Source organism: Oenanthe melanoleuca, chromosome 12 (assembly GCF_029582105.1).
Source record: "Oenanthe melanoleuca isolate GR-GAL-2019-014 chromosome 12, OMel1.0, whole genome shotgun sequence".
Taxonomy (NCBI): Eukaryota; Metazoa; Chordata; class Aves; order Passeriformes; family Muscicapidae; genus Oenanthe; species Oenanthe melanoleuca.
In genome coordinates, this window is record NC_079346.1 from 15,777,753 (window position 1) to 15,802,045 (window position 24,293).

At 38.0% G+C, this 24,293-nt stretch overlaps 1 protein-coding gene across 1 annotated transcript in view; it reads left to right on the forward strand.

The window, feature by feature from the left end:
• DOCK3 (dedicator of cytokinesis 3) overlaps positions 1–24,293 on the forward strand; it is a 176,773-nt gene that overhangs the window by 43,354 nt on the left and 109,126 nt on the right. Inside the window, exons 6-8 of the mRNA XM_056501874.1 lie at positions 7,903–8,051; positions 15,987–16,071; positions 23,669–23,710. Coding sequence (XP_056357849.1) covers positions 7,903–8,051; positions 15,987–16,071; positions 23,669–23,710 — 276 coding nt within the window. The remainder of the gene's footprint in view (positions 1–7,902; positions 8,052–15,986; positions 16,072–23,668; positions 23,711–24,293) is intronic.

Here is a 24,293-nt window from a genome sequence, read left to right on the forward strand (position 1 = left end):
GAAAGGAAAAGTCCATTATAGTTTTAATGTAAATATGAGACACTAGTCTAGGAGGAAAATGGAAGGTGATGGTGTGAGAAGGGAACATTTGGTACCAATTCTAGTTTTGCTTATTAAAGCTTCTTCACTGCTGGGACCTCGTGTTTACAAACAGGGGAGGGCACTTTGGGGATGTGAAGGTCAAAGGTGTCCTTAGCAGCAGTGACCTTGAGATGGGAGAGCTTAGCATCCTGAGGGGAGGGAGCAGGACAAAAGCCAGGATCACAACCTGAACAAAGATCACAGTGGGAAAAAGAAGCCTCTTTCCTGTTCTTGGGCTCTTTCCTTGGTGAGTTGTCTTTCAGAAGGCTAACTTATCTAGTCTTGTTAGTCATGCTTCTGAAGAAATATGATAAAGCAGAATGTGTTGCCTTCATGTTGTGTCCTAACACATCTGTGTTGTGATGGAGGCATTCAAAACTGGGGGGAATCATCCTTAATTAAATAGCAGAAGCCTTGCATGCATATTTCTTTTTTCTCAGAATGGAAATTTATCCTAAATTGTACATTCTTACATTTAAGAATGTCTAGAACAAGATGTTCTTACAACATAAAAACAAATAAGTACATTTAATATCCAAAGGATTTGGAACTGAATTCAGTAAATGTAATATGGATTGAAAAGGGGTGTTAATGTCACTTGTTTTTCAGAATTAAACCTCTAAGTTTATCCCCTTCAATTCCATTTCCTTAAGCTTTGTTAAAAGTTTATGTTGATGTTAGGAAATGAGGTTAAGATTTAGGAATTCAATTCAATCTCCCCAAAGCAATAGTAAGCTGCAGGCTGTGCCACAATCTCATTAGGCAGGGTTTTCTCCAGCCCTCAGCCTCAGCAGTGGCAGCCAGGGTAGGGATGGGCTCTAGACACAAGGCAACTTTAAGGTATTTCTTCCACCAAATTTTTCCTCTTCTCACAGTAATTATCCCACATATAATTTTTCCTGGAGAAGACTAATCTCCTTTCTTTGCATCCTTTTTTTTCTATTAACTAAAAAAGTTAAACAACACTAATTTAGGCCCAGAACACCTGTCTGATGCTGGCCATACCTGATCATGGTCATGCCTAAGAGTAGCAACAGCATATGGATACTGATAGCAGGAAGTGTCAGACACCAGAATTGTCTCATATTTATTTTAAATTGTTTCTGTAACTGTTAAATGTTGTCATCTTGTACTTATCCCAAGTTGCTCTATTAGACAACTCAGGCAGCTGAAGCTGTAAATAAGGAGGAGATATGAGAGTCAAGATGCACATCTTGAGTGCCAGGGAGTGTAATAACTTGTACTCAGAGCTATTTACATGTGTGGCATAACTGATGTTTGGAGGGGAGAAGTTGTTTGTACCATACTGAGTCACTGTAAATAAAAATAGGCTCTGAATTGCACATTGTGTGAGCTAAGCATTTAAGGTCTGTGAGGTGATGCAAACAAATAGGAGGAAAGGTCTCTCCTTGAAGAAGAGCAATAGATTGGGACTAACTCTTTGTAATATTCTGTGGAGAGCCCTGAACTGAGATGGGTCGTTCTGTTAAATAGAGAGCTTTGTGACAACAGGTTTAAATATTACCCACTGTCCTTCATAGGAGATCTGAGGAGAGAACAGCTGTTTTCAAGGCAAAAGAGCGTTGCTAACATTGTGAGGATTGTCCTCCTGTGTCCTGTTGTTCCTTAAGTGCTACTGCTGCTGCAGTGCTACCTGATTCCCCTCTGCAAGGGGGTTTGAAGCTGTGAGAGGCTGTAGGATATTTGTTTGGTTTGCAACAGATAAAAGATATCACCAAGTTTTTGGATGTGTTGGCAGATAGCTTTGATTTAAACACACCATTTTGGTTTTGGAGCAGAACAAACCATTGTTGTTTTCAGTTTATCATAAAGAATTTGAGTGCTTTTTTTTTTTTAAATGTGCAATGAAATCCAATGGAGTTCTGAAATTTTTTGGAGGCAATCCACTTGTTGATTTCTGCACAAGGTTTCTAGTAAAGAATATTAAATGCTCCTTGGGAGAGGGGGAGGTCAGCACAAGCACTGCACAAATGGAATTCCTAATACATGTAGGAGAAATGGGGGGAATAAGGAAGAGTGAGAAGTTTGCATACACACTGCTAGTGTGAGGTGCCTGTATCCAATCAGCTTCTCTGTGATTTAGGGCTTCATATCACAGGCTTCATTCTTCTGAGAATTTAGTTTTATTTTGCAGCTCAGGGGAAACTAGGATTGTTGGTTTCTCCTTGGATTGTTGCCAAGAGTGCAAAGAACCTCTTTTGTGAAGTTACTGATGTAAACTCAATATATCTTTCAGACTTTGAGCTTTTTGGAAGAGGCATGAGGACACAGTATATCTAGAAAAAAAATCCTGTACTGCTGAAGCAGTACTGCTGAAGCACTGATAATTCAGGCATGTTATTTAATCTAATATAAAGGAAAGCTTGTAGCAACTTCTGTTTATCTTGTACAGGATTTGTTTGTTGTTTTTTGTCTGCATTTGATTTCTTTATTGATGTTGCAGCATTCTTTTTACTGCTTAAGTTCTTCCCTTGTTACATGTCAGTATTTTAAGCTATTTTATTCATTTTCAATGGCAAAAGTCTAAAGAACTTATTTTTTCTGTCACTCTGGTTTACTGAGCTTTATTACACATTGTTAATTGAAATGCCCTCTGTGAATACAGTAGAGAGTCAATTTAGATAGATTTTTATTGGAGTAAATAATTTCTGTTTGAAGCTAAATTCTATGAATATTCATAAGACAAAATAAATACAATTTATAATAATGCATTCTTATGAATAAATTGAGAACTAATAAATAGAGACTTTCAGGACAGAAGAACAACTAACTTAAACAGAGATGTCTTTCTCAGTCTGTTACTTGATTTGGAAGGCTAATGTTGTTTATTGGACTTGACAATCAAGCATTCCTATAATTCAGTGACTCTTGATGGTGTCCTGTCAGAGAGGGGGGAGCTCATCAAACCCAGCCTCCTGGAAAACTCCAGGATGGTCCCTCAACCCTTACTACAAATGGAGTTTGTAGTTTTAATTAGGAGAAGTTGTAATTTAACTTTATTCTTTCTTGATGTTATTTTCTCTTATTTGTTGTCTGTATTTTTTTAACTGTTTTAAAGTCCATTTTAGCTCTGTAATCCAAGAGGACCAGCTGTCTAGGCACATACAGAGAACTGATGAATATGTGCGAGTATTAATTGTGTTCTCAAATTGCTTTTTCTGTGGGTGCCAGTCAGGACACCTGTGTACTGTCCACATCTCCCACACAAATTTTTTACTCTTCAATTCCTTTCCCTATTTTTGAGACAACTTTGTATTGACCTGTAGTCTGACCTTTATTGATCAACAGGCACTTGATGGATACTCTCTAATTTTACAGGTGATGTTTAAGGTTTGCATGGTAATTGTACTACAGATTTTGTGTAAGACTCAACTATAAATATTGCAAAAAAATCTTTAAATTCCAACAGAGTTTTAATATAAAGTAATTTGCTTAATTAAAATCATCCTGACAAAGCTGAGAAGAAAGGCAGGATTTTTGTGTTGTTTCTAGCTTTAATATTTCCTTTCATGTGCTGATGGTGCTTGCAGGCTTTAGTATCTAATGTAGATACCAAAATCCATAACAAGGAACCTGGGAAAAGCCACTCACTTGCTTTTATAAGGAAAATAATTTCTTGCGCCCTTCTGCCCCATTAGAGCTTAAGGCAGTTTTATAGGAAATGTCTTAGGGGACTGCTCTTGAGAGAGGCAAAATCCTGACTTTACAGTGGTGGTAAATGAAGTCATGGTAACAAAATGACTATAAATAGATCATCTGCTATAATATACCAGTCTGTTCCATATTTTCATATGATGTGGCATTTATTTAGAGGAGAATGACAGAGGCAGCTGTAGTGTTTCAAGGGCACCTGGGGGAATTGCAGGGAAGCAGGCCTGCTTTGTGCTGGGCTGTGTTGGGGTTTATGGCCCAGGTGAGCCCCTGTGCTGGGTGTTGGCCATGGGGATGGTGCTAAGCAAGGGCGCCAAGTCCAGCTGCTCCCACGGGGTTCAGCCCAGCTGGGGGGCTCTGGGACAGCAGCTTTGGGCCAGAGAGATGGGGGGGAAAGGGAGAAACAGCCCCACAGACACTGGGGCTGAACAGGTAACGGAGCTGAGATCCACAATTGAATCTGTGTGGACAGAACCCACTCTGGCACACAAGAGAATTTCAGGAGGAGGGAGGAGCTGCCATGGACTGACTCCCCCATTCTCCTGCCACTGTGGGGAGGAACTGATTCTGTGAAGGATGGAGGAGTAGGGAGTAAAGGGAAAAACATTGGGTTTGGGGAGGGAGTTCCTGAGGACAAGGGTTCTTTGTGTCTTTGTATGTCACTGCCCACCTCTATTGGAATTGGCAATAAATAAATTGTCCCAAGGGAGGTCTGTTTTTCTGGCATGGTGGTTGGTGAGTGAGCTCCCTGTTTTTATTCCAACCCACAAATATTGTCATTTCCTCCCCCTGCCCCAGCCTTTGGAGAGGGGCAGTGAGAGAGGGACTGGCTGGGGGAAGCTCCACACCAAACCCATCTCTTGGCTTTTGAACTCCACAAAGTTAATATGGAGTCATTAAAAGAAAAAAAAAAAAACCAACAAATTTCCAGAATTCCACTTTTTGATGCAGAACTGCATATCTGAAGATTATCCATACATTGATTAGCGTGACTCGTTAGTTTATAACAGATCAAAGAGATACAGCAAATGTTTTTGTGTCTGGGGATAATAAAATGGGGCAACAAGACATGTTAGAAGACTTGTGCTGCTTGTGAGTAGAGTCCCAATTCCTTAAAGCCATCCAGATTCCTTGTTTGTGACTCATTTTAATTATTACCATAAAAGTTCTGCATAAATACTTACTTTTATATTCCAGATTTGCCTAATATGTTTATAAATGCATACAGCAGATCATTCTTCATGGACTGAGAGTGCTCCTTGCTTGGGAGCTTGTGATAAAGGCAGCTGAAAAAATGAGAGGTTAGAGATTGTATGAAAATTAAGTGTGAAACAGAATGAATGGTACACATCAGGCTGACTTGCACATCTTTTCTTTAACTACTAACAAGATGATAAACTTTCAGGTTTATTTATGGTGCTACTCTAACAACAACTGAAGCATTTTAATACTTAAAATTGGGGGAGGGGGGTTGGTTCTGTAAATGTGATGACCAGGGCCATCTGTTCTACAGGTTTTTCTACACAGGGGTGGGAATCCTGATTAACATAGCTTAGTATTGAATTTTGAAGTAGTTTTTTTAATCTTGAAAGAGAGAAGTCATTAAAATGTCAGTATCTCCTTTTTTCCCTCTCTCCCAAATGAAGCTCATTAGTCCCTGGGCTCATGTAGTGTGAGGAGGGATGTTAGAAACTGATTTTGACTGCTTCAAAATCCCTTCTGCCTGCAAGCCTGGAATTAAGTGACTTTCAACTCTGTTCTATCTCTCATTTCTCATGAGTGTTTTCTCTCACTGTCATGGATCTTGCATCTAGGGTTCTTCATAATAGTTTCCCTGAGATCACAGCCACCGCTCTGCTGGCTTCTACTTTCTCTTCCTCCCACCCTTGTCCTGAACCTTGGATTTTCTGGAAGGATACCCTGTGTTTAGCTCTCTCTCAACAGTTGTGTATTCAGTTTAAAGCAGGTGGAGCACTTGCATTCTGTAGTCTCTTTTATTTGTATTTAAAGTAAGTACTTCTGATACTCCTGTATAAAGTGACTGTTTAAACCTAGCCAAAGAACATACTGTAATTTAACCAGCATGGTGTTCTGGACCTGGCTGCTTTGATAACCTTGAACCATCATTACAGGAGTGAGACAGTTGGCTCTCTTAGCAGGTTTATTTGGGAAGTCTGAATATGATGGTTTGGGACCTGATTCTCATAATATCATTCCCAACCATTTAATTTTTAAAATATACATAATTTGCTTTTTTGATACTACCAAACTCAATTGTTTTCATCCTGTGTTTTTAAAAGTGACAACCTCTTCTTGTTCACATAAATAGCTTATAAAAATGGACATTTCCCATTCCTACTGTCATTGTCAGCTTATATAGGATTTACTCATGACCACATTTAGTAATAAAACCTAAACAAAATTGAGTAATTTTATACTTACCAGCTATGCATGATTATCTTCCTTGCATAAATATTTTATGCCCCAGGAATTTGTCTTTCTGTTAGGTCTGGTGTCTGTTTTTCTTTCTTCCAAGTGGGACCAGAACCAGTGTTAATGCAGAGTTGAAAGACTGCATCTTTTCATCTCTAAATTGTTTGATAGGTACAGCTGATGATGCCATCTGTGCTTAACCTGCTTCAGCAAAACAGATGTACAATCAGGTTCAGAGAAATTTAAAAAGTGCTTATCAAAATGGATTGCCTTGATGTCTGTTTCCCTAAGTCATGTCTAAATCTACTGGTCTTATAGGAAAACAAACTCAAGTAGGTGGAAGTTCTTTTTTAATCTCATCTATTTTTGGTAAACAAGTGAAAAACACTTGTTCTAATATTGTGTTGCAATAGAAAACATTTATGTTTCTCTTTGTGGATGTTCCTCTATCAGATGTAGTCTCAGTAGATGCAGGTGTCTTTATTTAGAGAGCTTTTCTAACCCACTCATGTACAAGCAGAGCCGTGATCAAGGCAGTGCCCGCTGAAGTCTCCATGTCTGTCCATCCACTCGTGTTTTCCCAAGGGAGATTCAAACACTTCAAGCTTTGCAAAGCAGTGGGAATGGAGCTCAGCTGTTCAGAAAACAGCATCCAGCTGCATCAGGAGATCTTGTTTTCCTTCTTGGGCTCCTCCTTCATGGCACACTGGCTGCTCTGTGCAGTATTGGAGATTGAGTGTGGAGATGAGCCCCGTTCACACACAGTCCTACCCAGCACAGAGTGCAGTCCTGGACACCTGCCCTTATTTTATCTTATGCATGGCCTTATGCATGAGGTTGTTGGCCTCAAACTTTTCTTTTTGGGGAATTCACATATAGTTATTTCCTGCAGGGGAAAAAAGTATTTATACTTCCATCTGAGTTTGGGGGATTTGGTTTTGAAAAAGAAGGGTTTGTTCCATAATTGAGTAATACCAGTTATTTTGAGAAGGATTACAGTGTTAGTTGTGTAAGTTTTTGGGGGTATTTTCTGTTTATTTGTCTTTACTGATGGTGGGGGGGTGGTTTATATTATCTATGGTAATTTTTCTCTTTCAAAGTAGTTTTCCTGGTTGATTTTATTATTGATTGCTTTAGTCCTTTTTAGAGTGCCAGGTAATGAATTTTCACACACACCCCCTCATACCTGGCTGAATTCTACAACTGGAATATCACAAATAATTTAAAAACGCTATTTTGTTGAGGTGACTCATTGTTGCTGACTGCTCAGAGCCATTCAGTTAGCTGCTGACAGAAGTAAGCTTTTTCACCTCTCCATCACTTTAAATCTAAAATTTTACATTTACTGTATGATTGGAATAAGCAATTCCTGCTGTGCCTAATGAATCCTCTTATTTAGCATTAGGTTCCATCAGAAAATGGGCCTCTTAGCAGATTGAGCCTAAACCTCAGGAATAAGAAGTTATTTAGTATGAATTACATCAGTTAACTCTACTTTTTGATGTAAATATTTTAAGGCTTATAAAAACTGGATTGATGTTCCTCTAGAGTAATTAAATGAAAACTGGGTAACTTGCTAATCTCTCTGTTTCTCTCTCTCTTTCTCACACTTTGTCTTTCCAAACTTATTCTCTCCCTTTCTCTTTCCCCTGTTTTTTCCCCCTCCCTACCTCTTTCTTTTTCTCTCTCCCTCCTCCCAAAAATGTGCCTTTCCAGAAGCATAAGGTAGATCTTTTCTACAAGCTGCGGCACGTGATGAACGAGCTCATTGACCTCCGCAGGCAGCTGCTCTCAGGGCACCTGACACAGGATCAGGTGCGAGAGGTCAAGAGGCACCTCACAGTGAGGCTGGACTGGGGCAATGAGTAAGTACTGCCTCCTGTTTCTTCTCATTCTTCACAAAAAAAAAAAAAAACAAACACATAGTGTTTTCTTTCCAATAGTATTTGTACACAGGGAGAACTTGGGATTATTAGAAAATCAAGTAGAACTTTTTACAGTGAGTTTATTGCCTTCTGCAGTGAGTTTTGCTCTTGGTGTGAAATGAGCTGTTTACAGTATGCTTTCCTAGGCCTCCCTGCACTTATAAAAAGCATTAGGTCACTTCACTTACTTGGTGTCAACCTAGAGAAAATTAGGCCTGGGAGGATGTGTTCAGAGGTACTTAAAATACATTTTTCTTCCATTGAGGAAGTATTTTAATGGTTGGTGCAAAAAGTAGAGAATCTCACAGTTATCCAGGAACATTGGAGCTGAGGCTATGACATTTAGACTTTTTGTATCATGATGCTTCTCAGAGGTTTAGAGTCTCCTTGGTCAGCTCCATGGTGATTTTGTGGAGGGGTTCTTTTGAAGGCAAAGACAACTGCAATTCATTCACACAGAAATGATAATAAATTGCCATTAGACAAAACCCAGCCCTTGGTCAGACTTGTGTGTCCTGGGATCAGACAGGTAAGTTGTGCATGACACACATGACACTCACTCTCAGACAAACAGCAACTGCTTTCCCACTGGGAGTGGGATTAGTGCTAATGAGCATGTGGGAGTGGGGAGGAGTCCTGTGACTTGACAGCTAAGGAGAATATCCAGTGTTTTTCATTAAGCTGTGTGTGTTTGATTCTGCTCCTTGGTCATCTACCTCAAAACCCCCTCTGAGGGACATACCTGAACACCCTGATGAAGGTTCAGCAGCCCCCTTGCTGCACTTCATTTATCTCTTGTTGAAAGAAAGCTCTGAAGGACATAGACCAATAGATTGCATCAAGTCTTTCTGCAGTGTGCAATTACAGATATTTTCCATTCTTATTCCTAGTAGAGTACATGGGAACCAAGAGACTGTTTTTGAGCATTAGCCTGCCTGGTTTTGCTCAGAGTTTTTGGATCAAATTAGCAACAGGAAGCTGCAAAAATGCTGTGCAGAAAAAAAGATGAGGAGAGCAGACAGAAATGCAGCAGTGAAGAGAATAGGTTGTTCCACGAGGTGCCTATAGATCTTCTTTGATGTAAACTCATTAAATATGAATGTAATTCAAACTATAAAGGTAAAGCTAATGCATGGCAATTATGGAGAAGCATCTGTGAAATCAGTAAATATGTTCAGGATTATATTCATCTACTCAGGATGCTTGTTTAGGAAAAAAAATTCTGTTTCTTACTACAGGTATTGAACTCCCTAGAGAAAGATACATGATGTCAGAGATACATGCAGTATTTAAATCTGAATGTCTGGGACTTCGAGGGTATTTCTGCAACATCACTCTTCCACAGAATTTCTGGAAGAGTTTGACCACTTTCTTCTATCTCCCCTCTCTGAGTTTTATCACAAAACTTATGAATACCTGTGTTAATCTGCTCAAAACACTAATAATTTTTATAGACATTCACATAGTACTGCCCTTTCTCAAATATTATAATAGTGTTAATTGCTGTTCTGTCTTACTTGAGATTTGCAAATAAAAGAAATGAAAAACATTGTTATTAATGTGTATTAGTGTTGTCTGAGAAGATTGAGTTCCCTGCAGTTTGAGCAGGGCTGTAATTACTCAAGACAGTACAATATAACAGGAGATATTCCATTGCCTAGCAGCAATGGAATACTATTTCCTGAAAAGGAAATAGTAATCTCACACACTTAATATGTAACATGTTTGCTTATTACTGAGAGACTACTTTTATCCTGACCTTGGTCATCAATGAATTGTATTATTTGGGAAGGAGTGGTGCAAACATGAAACTCACACTTCTTGTCATCACCAATTAGGGATTTTTTTTCACTTTGTTAAACTGGTACAATTTTCCCTTAAATACACTGGCAGTGGCTCTGGAAGTTGTCCCTTGTGTCCTGGTAGGAGCTGGTGGAAGTCAAGGGACAGATACACTTCTTGGATAATAGTTACAGATTTCTTTTTTTGTGAAAGAACTCATTTAGGCTGTTGTCAGACCTTCTATTTGCTTAGTTTTGTGTGCTTACCATAAATATTAATAAGTTTTTTATTGATAAGTGTTCTGCAGTTTGGCCTATTAAAATGTGGGAATATTATTTTGCAATTATTGCTGCTTGCCCCCTGTATTGTTGCTAAGCATTCTTCTAACACAATTCTGATTGCCCCTTCCTGTAGTAATTCCATTTTCTCTTGCTTACACATTCTTTGTCCCCGTACAAAAGAAAGATCCTGGACTCATCCTTTTTTTCATCCTTTTTAAAATTAATTAATTCATTCATTCATTCATTCATGCTTTCTTCCTCATTCCGCTTACCCCCAGGTAGCTTAGGTTTGTACACATGCAGGGTTGATATTTCTGCAACAGAGGTTTTGGTATTTCCCAATCAGAATTTGCTACCTTCAGATGAGCACCTTGCTGGTTTTAGACTTGCACTTTTAAGCATCTCTCTGTGTATTTTTGCACAGCCAAAATCTTATCTGCTGTTTTCTTTCCTGCTTATGTTGCTGGGTTTTATACAGAATATTGCAAATACTTCTGCATTCTAGTAATATTTCACTCTAACACAATTGGCCATAATATTGATCTATGGAAGTCTGAAATGCTATTGGAAGTGTCCAATGGTCTGTGAATAACAAGGAAAAAGTTGTAAAGCAGGAAACAATCATTATAAAGCTGAAGTCTACTATTTATCATCTCATTTAAGTCACATTATAAAGTTGAAACTTCAATTTTTCATCTCATTTCCTATCATGTTTCAAGTGAAATAGGTACTCGGTTTTGAAATTTTTGTTTAGGTTTTTGCTTCTATGTGAATAGATAAGTCTTTCAGGTTTTACTATAGTTTAGAATGGGAAACCAGAATGCAGCTTTTTTGCTGATGAGGAACTGTTTCATTATAGAGACTTTTGCATCAAAAACAGATGAAGGAATCTGCCTGACAGAGCTTCTATTTGAAATGTGAATCCTCTGCTTCTGCTTAGTGCCAAAAGCTAATTGCTGCAGTATGTGCAATACCTTGTGTGCCAGAAAGGCAGATGAAGCTTTCTTCAAAGTAATTCAACTTGAAAATCAGAGGTCATCTCACCTGATCTTCAGGACTGATTTTTTTCAGATGAATGTAGCACCTGTCAGGAAATTACCAGAAAGCATCCAGGTCTCCTTGCAGACTCAGGGAAGGCACTTCCTTCCCTATAAATGTGGAATATATATTCTGTTTAGGGTTAGAAACAGAGTAAGGAGGGGGAGCCACCAATACCTTGATGTTTTTGACAGATAAAAGCCATAAACAAGATGAGTTTGTAGGCTTATATTACTTTTTAGTCAAAGGTTATCCTTTTTTCCCATAAAATGTTATTAAAATCATAACATTAAAAGAAATCTTCCAAATAGTTGCCATAAATTCTGCACAGAAAAATCCACAGGTAGCCAAAAGGTACAATTGAGTATTTAAAAATAAAAACAAAGGGCAAAATATTAGCAATAAATCTTTCACACTGTCATACAAAGAAAATGAAACACACTTTTAAGGTCATGGTTTTTCTCCTACCTCAGAATTGCAGTTGGAAAGCCAGTAGCAGTTGGTTATACCTACAAACTACTGACATACATAACTCTGGAGGGCTTGAATTGTGTGATCCAGTGAAGTCAGCACAATCTTGAATTTCAAAAAGCCCTAAATTCCAGTGCTCACACTCCTAGATTGTTGTGGGGCTTGGAGTGATTTATCCTCTTATCATATTTTCTTGACATATAAAGAATAAGAATAAGAAAAAGAAAAGGAAAAAGAATAAGATTTTTTTTGGTAGTGTTGTAATAATTAGCTTAAAGTTAGTAAGACATAAGAATTAAAAGTACAGATGATACCTGTTTGGAGAATTAAAGGTGCTTTTATTGCAGTAGCTGTCATTACATCAAAGGAGATCAAAAAAGGAATGACCAACTTAAACAACCCTAAAGAAATGCCTGTAAGAATTGCAGGAAGAGCAGCTGCCATTTCTGTCTGAATGTGCAGCATCTTCCCTCTGCTGAATGTGCTTGGAGTAATGATTGAGTTGGGATTAAAGGTATAAGGAACTTTGCTGAAAGTCAGTCTTTGAGGAAAACCTGAATAACCTCTCTATAGCCTGATACTGCCATGCTCAGAAGTATTTGCTACAATTCCCTTTTATCAGTTTCTAACTAAGATTATTTACCTTCATCTCATCATCTCCATTTTAAGAAATAATTTCCTGTGTAGCATTACATCAGTACATCACTAATTTCTTTGTAGATTGCAGCCCCTGCAGTTTTTTGTATAACTTAACTTAATTCTGTCAAAGAATCAGGTTGTATTAGCAACCTCATTTTGACAAACATGTTTTTTTAATGTATTTAATTTTCTATAGATTTCTGTTTTGTATTTCCTTGAAAATCTATTTTAAAGTCTGTACATAGTTTCTGTGAATCACTGCCATTATAGTTTTCTTTCCCTTCACCATCTTTATTTGTGTAAGAGAAATACAAATTATATTAAGTGAGGCTTTGATATACTGAGAGGAGGAATGCAAGAAAAAGCGGTGGCTGCAAAATTAAACTTGAAAAGGTTGGGGTAAAGTGGATGTTTTTGGAGCAAAGGGATGAGATCTTGTGCCCTCCAGAGATGTGATGAGGTCTCCCAATCTGTTCTTCAAGACTGAGTTTGCATCTGAAAGATGGGGTTTTTTTTAAGTTAAACTACATATTTCTGCAAGGTTCTTCTAGGAAGAGTTGTCCTGACTTATGGCTTTATGAATTCTAAGTGCTGTAGTGTTTGTATTGTAAATAAATGAACATACTAAAAATTAGGACTATTCCTCAAAATTACCATTAAACCCAAGCTGATTTTTTTCTAGAAGCCCAGGTGACCTTTAGTTCTGTGTTCATCCTTTTCACTGTTAAAAAGCCCTGTATTTTTGTCAGTTGGCTTGATTTCATATTACTTGAGAGAGAATTATCTAGAGACTTTAGGTGGTAGATTTTTAAAATTTTTGTCCCCCAAAGAAAGAAAAATTGTGAAGACTCTTATCTAGAAGAGGAAGAAGGTCTGAATGCCAGCTGGAGGTATCCCAAACAGATGCAATCAAGAGGTAATTGATAGGCTTGGGGATATTTTGTAGGTATACTTGGGAAATATTTTTGAAGGGCAGTCCAGTGTGAAGGCAGAATAAAAGAGCTCAAGAATTTGCTTGTAAAAGAAACTATTGTGGAGACAGGAACTGTCAAATAAACAAACCAGTACATTATGTAATTTTTATGCATGCTCTGTTTTGGAGAAATACTGCCTGGCAGCTGGGGCTCTCTATTCCCCCAGTGTTTGATAATAGAAAGGGAAAATGGGCCACTGACTGTCATTGCCATTTCAAGCATTATGTTGTCAGTCCTTCACAGGCAAAAAAATAATTGATACAAATTGAGTGTACAAACCTGAACTTCCACCTGCACAGTAAATTGCTGCATGTTTGTGCTCCAGCCAAGACACCCTTGTTTGCTGGGAGCAAGTGTTGTGCAGGATTAACATAGTATTAGAGAATGAGAATCTGCTGGGCTGAAAATCCACAGTGTTAAGGGATTTAACTAAAAATAGGGTATTAGATAAGTTTCACAGGGATGCTGCTGCAGTTGTGTTGAACATTATTAAGGAGAAGATAATACATTTGTCATGCTCTGAGTAATGAGTGCAGGCACTGCTTCACCCCAGCTCTCCAGGGAGCTGAAATGATGTGAACAGGATCTCATCAGGCTGGGACTGGCTTGGCCATCTTTTCCTGGGGAACTTGAAGACTTTAATAGAGCTCCATGACTGTCCTGGAACTGCAGTGCACACATAATAGTTTTGATAATGTTAGTAGGGAATAATTTGTTCATATCTGTGTGCTGAGGGGAAATCCCTGTATCAAATGTACTTTAGGGGTGGGAGTGTGCACACATGAATGACAGGGTGTTTTGGAGGTTGTTTAGATACTCACATTCAGGAAAGCTTCTGTGAATGAATTTGATGAGCATTAATATTTAAAAAAAAAACAACTTTGCAGTGATCTCTGACTGATTTTACCATTTTTTTGTATTACATCTTTTGATTTTCTGTGATAAGTAGGCTCAACTGACAGCAGCAGGTAAGGATTATCTAGTGTGTCCTTATTTTAATCTTTTTCATTTGGTAAATAGATGCAGTCATTTTCATCGTTGCAGATGCAGTTTTCAGATACTGGTCCTGAGCCACAGAAAACTTGTGTTTGATAAGTTTGATGAAAACAAAATGTGAAACCATGACTTCCACAATGTAGCATTCAAATTTAGAATTTGGTATTTGACATGAAACTGCACTGAAGAAGGAAAGCTGTTCCCTTTCTCCCATTGAAAATTTAATTGGCTTGGGCAAAGAACTGAGAGTGTGGAAATTCCAGTTTGTCAGTAGGGTGTTTCAATGACTATATAGTGCTGCCAGGGCAAGTGAACAGGGCTGAGCTATATTTTGGAGATGTGATAGTATAGGGATATAAATAAAGAAGGAAAACGTGCTTAGGCAAAGATTCCAAAAAGGAATTATGGAGTTTGGAAAGTTCTGGGTAATGTTTAAAAGCACCATGGTGAGCAAAGGCAAAGCTGCTTCTCCCCGGCTGTTGTTTTAAACCAATTACTCAGAAAGAGACACTGCATTGCCTGGAGCCTTCTGTTATTGCTCCACACAATTACTCTACAGTACCAGAGAGGTTTTTCTCAATAAAATTTTTCATTTGCCATCAGGAACAAGTCTGTGCAAAATGTTTCCCTCTCTGATTACAAAATTAAATTGACTTTTGCTTTTCTTTTATAGTTCGTGACAGAAGGAGTGCCAAGGTAGTTCATGAGGGCACCTCTTCTGAAGTTTTGATTTTTTTCTGTAAGACTGTTAAGAGTTTCAATATAAAATGTCTAGAAGTGAAGTATCAAAGTTACATAAGGCAAAAGCAGGAAAACAGTTAATTCATGTGTTGGGTTTTTAAAAAATTTACTCCTAATATGTATTTAATGTAGCTTTTTATTGTAATGCCTCAGAAACTGAAGATCTGTGGAGCAAAACTTGGGGTTTGTCACCTTTAAGGTTGTCTTGTTCTGCAGTCTACATTATTAATTAATCATTAGCAATTTGCATTTATTTGTCTGGATAAAGAATATCTTATTCTGTCTGCTACTCCTGTGATGCTGTGACCTGAACTGCCTTCTCTACAGCTGAATTTCTTCCATCTTTGCAATGGTGTTTTTTTAAATCAGTTTATATATTTGATTTGAGCCAAAATATTAATTCTGTTCAGAATAATTAAAAATATTTTGTGTGTTTTACAAATAGAGATTAGGATTATTGCTATTGCAGTTACTGTTTATTACAAACAAAAAATACTATGTTTACATGGGGGTGAAGTTGTATGAACACCAGGAATATCAAAGCAGCTTCCCAAGGCTTGGGATCTGTTGGGACATTTGAACAAGACTATTAATGAAACTTCTTCATTAGGTAGTGAAGGATCTAACTCAAATACTTTAGCAGCAACCAGAGTATGAACTTATATTGCCATGTACAAATTAACCTTGTTTTTGGTTCTGCACCAACATATTGGCCAAAAGCCCTGCATTAATTACCAGAGCTTCACTGAAGTCAGGAAACAAAAAGTAACAGGTTTGTAGAGGGATGTTTTAATATTTGCATTAAATTTTCTTTAGAATTGTTGAATGGTTAACAAGTGCAGTAAGACTGGAGTAGCTGAGTGTTTCCATGTCCCTGCCCTGAGGAGGCACATGGAGGAGGTGCTGGGGACATTCCTGTGCCACACTGACACTGCTCCTTCCTTCTCTTGCAGACACCTGGGCCTTGACTTAGTTCCACGGAAGGACTTTGAGGTTGTGGATTCAGATCAGATCAGTGTTTCAGACCTTTATAAAATGGTAAGAAATTCTGTGGGATATTTCTTTGAGTTTTCACAGTGGGAGGGAAAGAAGGGAAAATGTTTTTACTCTTCCATGTTTTCTTGTTTCAAATGGTGTTGTAAGTTAAATGTCTTCTTCATGTGCACTCTCACCACCAGAGCAGTGTCTCTGATACCCTGAGCAGTAGCATGTTTTGATACATTTTAATTTCAATTTACAAAGTAACGCGGTATTAACTCTTGGAAGGTTCTCTGAGTCCAGAAAGTTGCTGAGAACCACTATTTGATTCTTTGAGTAGCTTTGCAGATGAAGAATACCTAAGTGAAAATCTGGGTTAGTGGTTGCACAGATAAGAAATATCTTTGCCCTATTGCAAAGACTTTTGGAGCTCACAAAAAAAGAGGAGGAAGACCAGTGCATAAGTTAATTTCAGCAAAACTAATCCTTGAACATTAAGTCTGCCCCTGTTGTATGTCAGTGCTCTTTAGACAGTATGGAGTGCATGCTTGAATAAGAATATTTGGATTTTCAGGTGAAGTAGTATAATTCCTTCACTGGAGTGAGTTCCAAATTCTGTCATTGTTAGTCACTTGTACAGTCCTGTTTGTACTTAATGAAGTTGAAGCCGTTTTGGAAATGTGAATTGTGCCATTAGTGAACTGTAAAGCCACTGATGCATTTTACAACTTATCTCTGTTTGGATTCTCTGTTAGTAACTAATACAGATAATTTTGGTTTGGATTGTGATCTAACTGTAGAGGGAGAAACAGCTTGTAGAGGGAGAAAATTCAAGAAAGTGAATGAAAGCCCTTCCTCAGATTCTGTTTTATCTAAAATTAAAAAAAAAAAAAAACCAAAAAAAACAAATAAAAACCCCTCAGCAATTATTTTATACAACAACTTCAACTAATATCTTCCAAAGAAAATAGTTGTTTTCAGTGTCACTCACTTCTAGGAAGCTTTTTATTTCTTGTTTGAAAACAGTTTTGTTAAAACAGTTTTGTTAAAATAAGCAGTTAAGTTTAGGAGCAGAGTGGTCCATGGCTTGGTGATGGGTTTTGTGTGCAAAATGTGACTTTTCCTTAAAGCAAAAGCAGGTTTTATAAACAAGCTGATGTTGGGTTCTGTTGCTGGTTTGGATTATTTGCACCATCTAATAGTGGATTTCATGGAAAGAACTAGGAATTATTGCATTAGAAATATGAAAATACACCAGTCTATAGTGTTAATTTTGAAAGTTCCTAATTTGCTGTGGTCTGAGAGAGTTTGGTGCCAGTACAGCAGAGTTTTCCTTCCTTCAGTGTAGCATGGAAATAACTCAGTAGCAAATTCCATCAGTGAAGACTCAGGGTATGAGATTAGTTGCTAACTAAGGATTGGTTTATTACTCTGAGGTTTATTCTGCACATTTTCTTACTCTGAACACTTGGAGTACTGCAAATGGGCAATATTTATTGCCAGAGCAGCCTCAGTCACCCCTTAGTCCTGTGGCTGTGACTGTGCTGCTCCATGCTGGGCAGGGCTCAGGACAGCCCCATTGCTCACTTCACACTTCACTGCTGCTGCAGCCTGTAGATGCAAGAGGACAGTGCTGTCTAATCACATCTCTTCACAGTCAGGAGGCAATTTCAGGAACCAAAGCAGCTGAAAACCTCTTATTTTTTTAGCTTAAATTTGGTGAAAAATGAAGGAAGGGTATTTGGTCACTTAGATTGTTTTAGGGTTATTTTTGACGTGGTTTGGGGATTGTTTTTATTATTTAACAAAAATCCAGGGAGAGGCTCCTTACTTGTAGTGAAATACTTAATGGATTCTCAAATGAGCAGTGAGGTTTCATATTGTAAAATAATCTTGCAGGAATAGTTGTGAGAGCCAAATTACTTTCTTATCTTTTCAGGATTGTAGGATGTTAAATATAACACAGAAAACACTCGTTAGCAGAGTAATGGGTGAGGTAACACATCAGACTTTTCTCTCTGTGACAACAGAGATTCAAGCAGTTTTTACCCAGTCATTAGACTAAGCACTGCTCTTGATAAATTGTAAGTTGTTAAATTTGAGCCTCTATTTTAGCTCTCATGTTTCATTGCTAAGTGTGTTTGTGATGGCTGGGTGATGCTGCATTCATCTCCTTGGCAGAACTATTGTGCTCTGAGGCCTTGCACATCCTGCTTCTCCACGTTGCTCATTCTGAAGCTAAATACCAGTGGCTGCAGGGTGCACAGCATTTGTCAGGAATTATTGCCTTGCTCCTGAAGGAAAGCAAATTGCTCTTTCCCTCTGACAATGTTTGTGACTTTAACCAATGTGACAGAACACTTTTTAAAAATACATATTACTTTTGAGTGGTGGGAAAATATGTTTTCAGAATTCTGCCACAGAGCTCAGTGCTGGAGCTGCCACTGGATTGAAGTTGTCATTTAGGAACATGAAGTCCTGCAGAACGTCAGGAACACTTGGCACATTTTAGTGGAAGGGTTACAAGACACAAATGTCTGAAGTGGTTTCACAAATCAGAAATGTTCAAAGCTGGTGATTAATTGGGTTTAGCTTTTCTATAAAGTTATTGAAGTGGGTGTGTGTCCTCAGGACAAGTTCAGGAGGTGCATGAAAGGCACAGCTCTTGGCTGTGTAACTGCTGCAGCTTAGGCATTTCTTCCAACTGTGTGAGAGAAATGCCATGAGTTCACCAGAGTTCCTAACAAAAAAAAATAAAGTTCCTGGATAAAGAGTTTCAAATTAATACTGCCATCACGTCATAACTCTATATTCTTTATTCAAATGGTAAATGTGATTGGTAAGAAGAAATAGTAAAAAAAAAAAGAATTCAGTTACCCAAAACTCTACTAGATAAGGCAAACAACTGGACACAAACTGGACAGGAAGATAATAAAATCTTTGTTGTGATTTTCTTTGTTGTTTTTTGTAAAACAAAGCAGATTAACAGAGGACAGGTTAATGTATGTTGGGTGCTAAACCCCAGTAAGAGGGCAGATGAGAATATGAAGACAGAAAGTGCTTTAAGACTGACTGATTCACTCACCACATATTGTTAGGAAAGGAACAAGGAAGAACAACTCTGAAAACTGATATTGGTAGGTAAGATATCATGAGAACATGGAGGTAAGGAGAATTGATAGCTCTTTCAGTAAATTAAGAGCAAAACCACAAGATGCTTGCTAACAGGCCAAGTTGGACAAATTAAGAATTCTTCATTTCCTCCAGGCATTAGAGTGAAAGGAAAATTGAGATTACCAAGAGCCAGTTTACAAGAACAGAATTATAGAGAAATATAATAGAATAGCACAAATGGGTAAATAGAAAAATTGAAAGGCAGTGCACAAATTCAAATATAACAAGCAAATGTGGTCAATTGTATCAAGAAACAATTTTATATAAACAACCTGGTATTAACTGGGAAGCTAAAGGAAAGTTTTTATACTGGGGAAAACCAACTGGCACATGATGCAAGAAAATAACGTGGTACTAAATGTCCCTCTTGCCCCACTAAATTCTGGTAAGGTGGCAATTTGATCAAGAAGCTTTCAATTCCAGGGGATTTGGAACTATGTACATTCCAGTTGGGATCTTTGGAGAAGCCATATCAGACATGTGAGTTATAACCATTGGGAAGATGGGTAAGATTCCAGAATATCAGCAAAGAGCAAATCAATTTTAAACACAGCTTAAAAATAGGTGATGGAGGAGGAGCTGGTTATTTTTGTCTCCCTGTAAAAAATGCTGAATAATGATGATGATGATGATGATGATAATGATGATGATGATGATGATGATAATAATAATAATAATAATAATAATAATAATAATAATAATAATAATAATAATAATAATAATAATAATAATATTTGCAGCAAGGACATGAGTAATAGTGAGTGTGAACTTGTCCAGAATAAGCAATTTTTAAAAGTTCCAGAACATAGATAAGTCTAGTGGATAGAGGAGAAGCAGCTGCTGCCATATTTAGAATTCAATAAAGGTTTTTAATGTTTGTTTTAATTTAAATTCTCCAAAGGTCATCAGTTCTAGATGAAATTACTGTAATGTAAACACAGAACAAATTAGAAAACCCATACTCAAAAAAAAAAAAAAGAAGAAAAGAATGGTTGTCAGTAATTTGATTAAATAGGAGGAGGGATGAATTAGCTGAGTTTCTTGGGGTCACCCTCCATTTTGTAGTGCTTCAAGTTTAATTAAGGGCTAGATGCTGAAATAAGGAATCTGCTTACTAAATATACAAAATCCACAAACTTGGAAATTATATTTCTGATTCTTTCATTGGAGGGAAGGATCAGAATTCCAAATAATATAAAGAAATTGTAGAAATTCTATTAAAAATGTAGTATATCAGGGAGATTCATAAATGCAAAGTTTTAACTCCTGCAGTCAATTGTTAGCTCTGAAGTACAGACTTGGACACTACAAGCTTAGGTGGTTTTGTAGAGGAGATTTGAGGTTATAGTGGAATCACAAACTGAATTAATGAATCTTTTAATCCTAATGGTAGATAAGAAAAGAATCAATAAGCCTAGGTTACAATAGCAAGGAATCAGTTTAAGCATCAGAAAACACTTTGATGAGGAAAGATATACTGAACGTTGTATCTGTTAAAGTTTGCACAACCTTTACAGACAACTATCTTTTGGGGAAAATAAAGGTAAAACTGATAATTTTTTTTTTTTTTTTTTTTTTTTTTGAATGAAGATAGATAATTTCTTTACAGTCCTATTTTTATATCACTTTGAAGGGCTTTTCAGGTTGGAAAGGGCCTCAGGAAGGTCTAGGCAAACTTCCTGCTGTCAATGCAAGGTCAACACTGAACTCAGACCAGGGTGTTCAGTGCTTTGCCCAGCTGGATGTTGAATTCTTCAAGGGAAAGGATTGGATCCCTGTTCTAATGTCCTAATGGCTGCCCTGATGGAGTTATATTTTTCCTTGTTGGAACATTGGGATGTCCCATGTTGTAGTTGATGGCCACAGTATTTTGGGCAATCTGCTGTGGAGAGAGAGCCTCACTGCCTCTTCGTGCTGGGGGCTTCATGGTTACAGGAAGGGGGCAACAGGTCACCTACAAACCTTCTCTTCTCCAGACTCAGAATGCTGCATTCCCTCCATCCTCCTCAAACCCCTTCTGCTGCTTCACTGGCCTTTGCTGAATGCAGTAGAGCTGTAGTTTACTCAGTGCTGAGGAAAAAGGAATAAATGTTACTGGCTCCATTCCTGGTAACAGAAACAGTAAAATGTTAAATGTCCCTGCTTCCCCAGTGCTCCCCTGACTCATGTTTGGCTTGCTGTAATAGGACCCTGCCAGTCTGCTGCTCCCAGTTTAGGATCATCTGGGAATTTGAGGCTCCATAGGTCTCAGGCCATTCATACCATCAGCCACTACTTCTGGAGCCTGAAAATAGTGCTGTTTGTTGGGGTTTTTTTGACCAAGCAGTGTAATCTGCCCATACAGGTGTAAGTTTACAGCTTGGGTACCGGAATGCTGTGGGAGACCATGCTGAGAGCCTTGCTGAGCTGGGGAGAAACAACAGCCACTAATCTTCCCTCATCTATGATTTGGTTATTTTACCTCGGGGGAATCACTTGATCCAGCATTATGTACCCCTAATAAATCCATGTTGGCTGTTTTCAGTCACCCTCCCATCCAAGTACCCAAAAATGGCACATACCCTCTGGGCACTTTGCCTGGCCAGAGGCATGGGCACATAATTAACTCAGTCAGTGATTTATTGTTATAATGTGGTCTTGAAGCATGAAAGCAGAGAGTTAGTCAAATCTAATCTTTTGGTTGTGAAAAAATTTAAAACCTGATGTTTTTACAGCTTATTGTTGTAATTTTACCTCAGTGTGCACTCTGTAAGCAGCAGTGTTTGCTGAGGAATCTCTTCAGACCACCTCTCATATTTGTGTTGCTTGAATGTCTCACTTTCTTACTTGGATTTAGAGATTAATTTAATCAAAAGAAGTCAAGACACCTTGAGTAGCTTAAATAACTGGTCTTTTCTATGCCAGCTGATTCTGAGTGGTTGCAGGTGACAAAAAGATTAAATAGGCAACTCAGCCAGCTTGAAGGCTTTTAACATTCAGAGAATGATGAAATAGTTACACAAACAATGGAGCTGGAGATCATTATTTTTCTACTGAGAATGTGGAAGAGGACATTTTTATAACTGTGAATGTAAACAGATGTCAAAATATGCCATTTAGAATCACAGAATTGTTTAGGTTGGAGGACACCTTTAAGATCATAGAGCTCAACCATCCCCCAGCACTGCCAAGGCCCCACCAACAGCTGTCCCCAGATGGCACAGTTACACTTGGGATGGGGACTCCAGCACTGCCCTGGGCAGCCTGTCCCAGTGCTTGACAGCACCTTGGGTGACAACATTTTCCTTAATAGCCAATCCAGTAGTGAGGGGCCAAAAACTGGGCACAGGGTTTGAGATGTGGCATCAGCAGTGCCAAATGCTGGGCCCACTGCTGGTGAGGGATTGCAATGGCTCAGTGAGCACTTCTGGCAGCTCCCTCAGCACCCCAGCATCTCCTTGCTTTATTCTTACCTCTCCTCTTGTGGTAAAAAGCCTGATCTGTGTTCTGTGTGAAAGACAGCTTAGTTGTTGAAGAGTATTGCCAAATACATTTTGTGGATAATCTTTTATTTCACCTCCATTGAAGCTTCATGTTTATCAGCACATCTGCTAATTTTGATGTGGAGTGTAAGCGGTTTGTAATAGAAGGAGGGAGGTGGGTGAATGAAGAGTATTTAATAATGTGTGGCAGTGTCAATGTTAATATTTCAGTTTAAAATGTTAATATTAAGATGATGTGCAGGGAAAAGCATGACAGAATCATTAATGATTTTTTTTAAAGCTCTCTGAAACCTTTTCAATTTAGATTAGTATTTAAATCTCCCTTTGGAGATTAAATGGCTTCAGTGAGTCTCACAGTCCATTTTCTGATTATAACATCTCCTTCTAGCATAAAAAGCTTTAAATACAGCAACATCCTCTGAGTTTTTAGACATGTAGCACTTCATACTGATTCTTCTTTACATGTGTTGGGCAGCTGAAATTGTAGAAGAGTCTTTAACCGATTTTCAGGATTTCATATTCTTATTAGAGCAAAAAGTTTTAGCAATGTCTAAAATCCATCTTTCTTTCTAGATGCCTGTGTTTTTTAACAAATGCATCTTTCCACAGACAGTATACCAGGAGATGAGGATTAGTGGTGAAGTATCTTCCCATTTTGCAAGAGAAGACAGAGATTATACAGAATAATGAAATTTTCCAACACTGTAATAGCATTTCTTTTTTAAATTCTGTCTAACTTGTGACAGCCATTTACTTTAAAAGCTAAGGTAAATACTCCCTGTAAATTCAAATAGTCAGATAAAGCAATGGCTTAACTGAGAAAAGCCTTTAGGAAAGCAAGTGGTCTTGTAAGTGATGATACACTGTGAAAAAAGGCATGAAAAGTTGGTAATAATTTTGAAAGTAGTATTTTAGAATTTCTGCTCTAATGCTACATAATATAATGTAAATATTTCTTACTTTGAAAAAGGTTTCAATTTTACTATTTTGTATCTCCACAGCATTTGTCAAGTAGACACAGTGTCCAGCAGAGCACATCACAGGTAAATACTTTCCACGTCTGAATTTTCTGTTGTCTTTAAGTTCTTGGTAATGTGGGTAAAGGTATGATGGAGATTATTGGGCAAGTCCTTGCCCATAGAACACTTCCTCAGATGATTCCCAGGTATTTTAGTCACTAAGGTCCTTCTTCAAATTCAGTTTAGGTTTCCTGAGCTTGTCACTGTTGTTCTTATAAGATACAATTGTGTGGTGAGATCAAAAGCCTCGCTCTGCCCCTGTGACTCTTCTCTTTACCTCTCTGCTAACTTATGGCTTAGTGACTTCTGTACATCCTTTCTGTACTGATGTAATCCAGTCTGGTCATGGAATCTGGCTTTGATCTTTACAGAGATCTGTGCTTCCACAGGTACCTGTCTTTAAAGGGTAAGGATTTCCTTGGATTTAATTTAAAGTCCAGGACAAAATTCCTTTAAAACCAGTACAAATCTGAATTGTAAGTCTGGAAATTTGAAGATTGTTTTTGTTAGACTGCACCTGTCTATGCATTCAGAGGAGAGGGAACTTAGGATATTCATGCAACCTGTTTATTAAGATTAGCATAAATGGATGTAAAGGGCTGTAAAA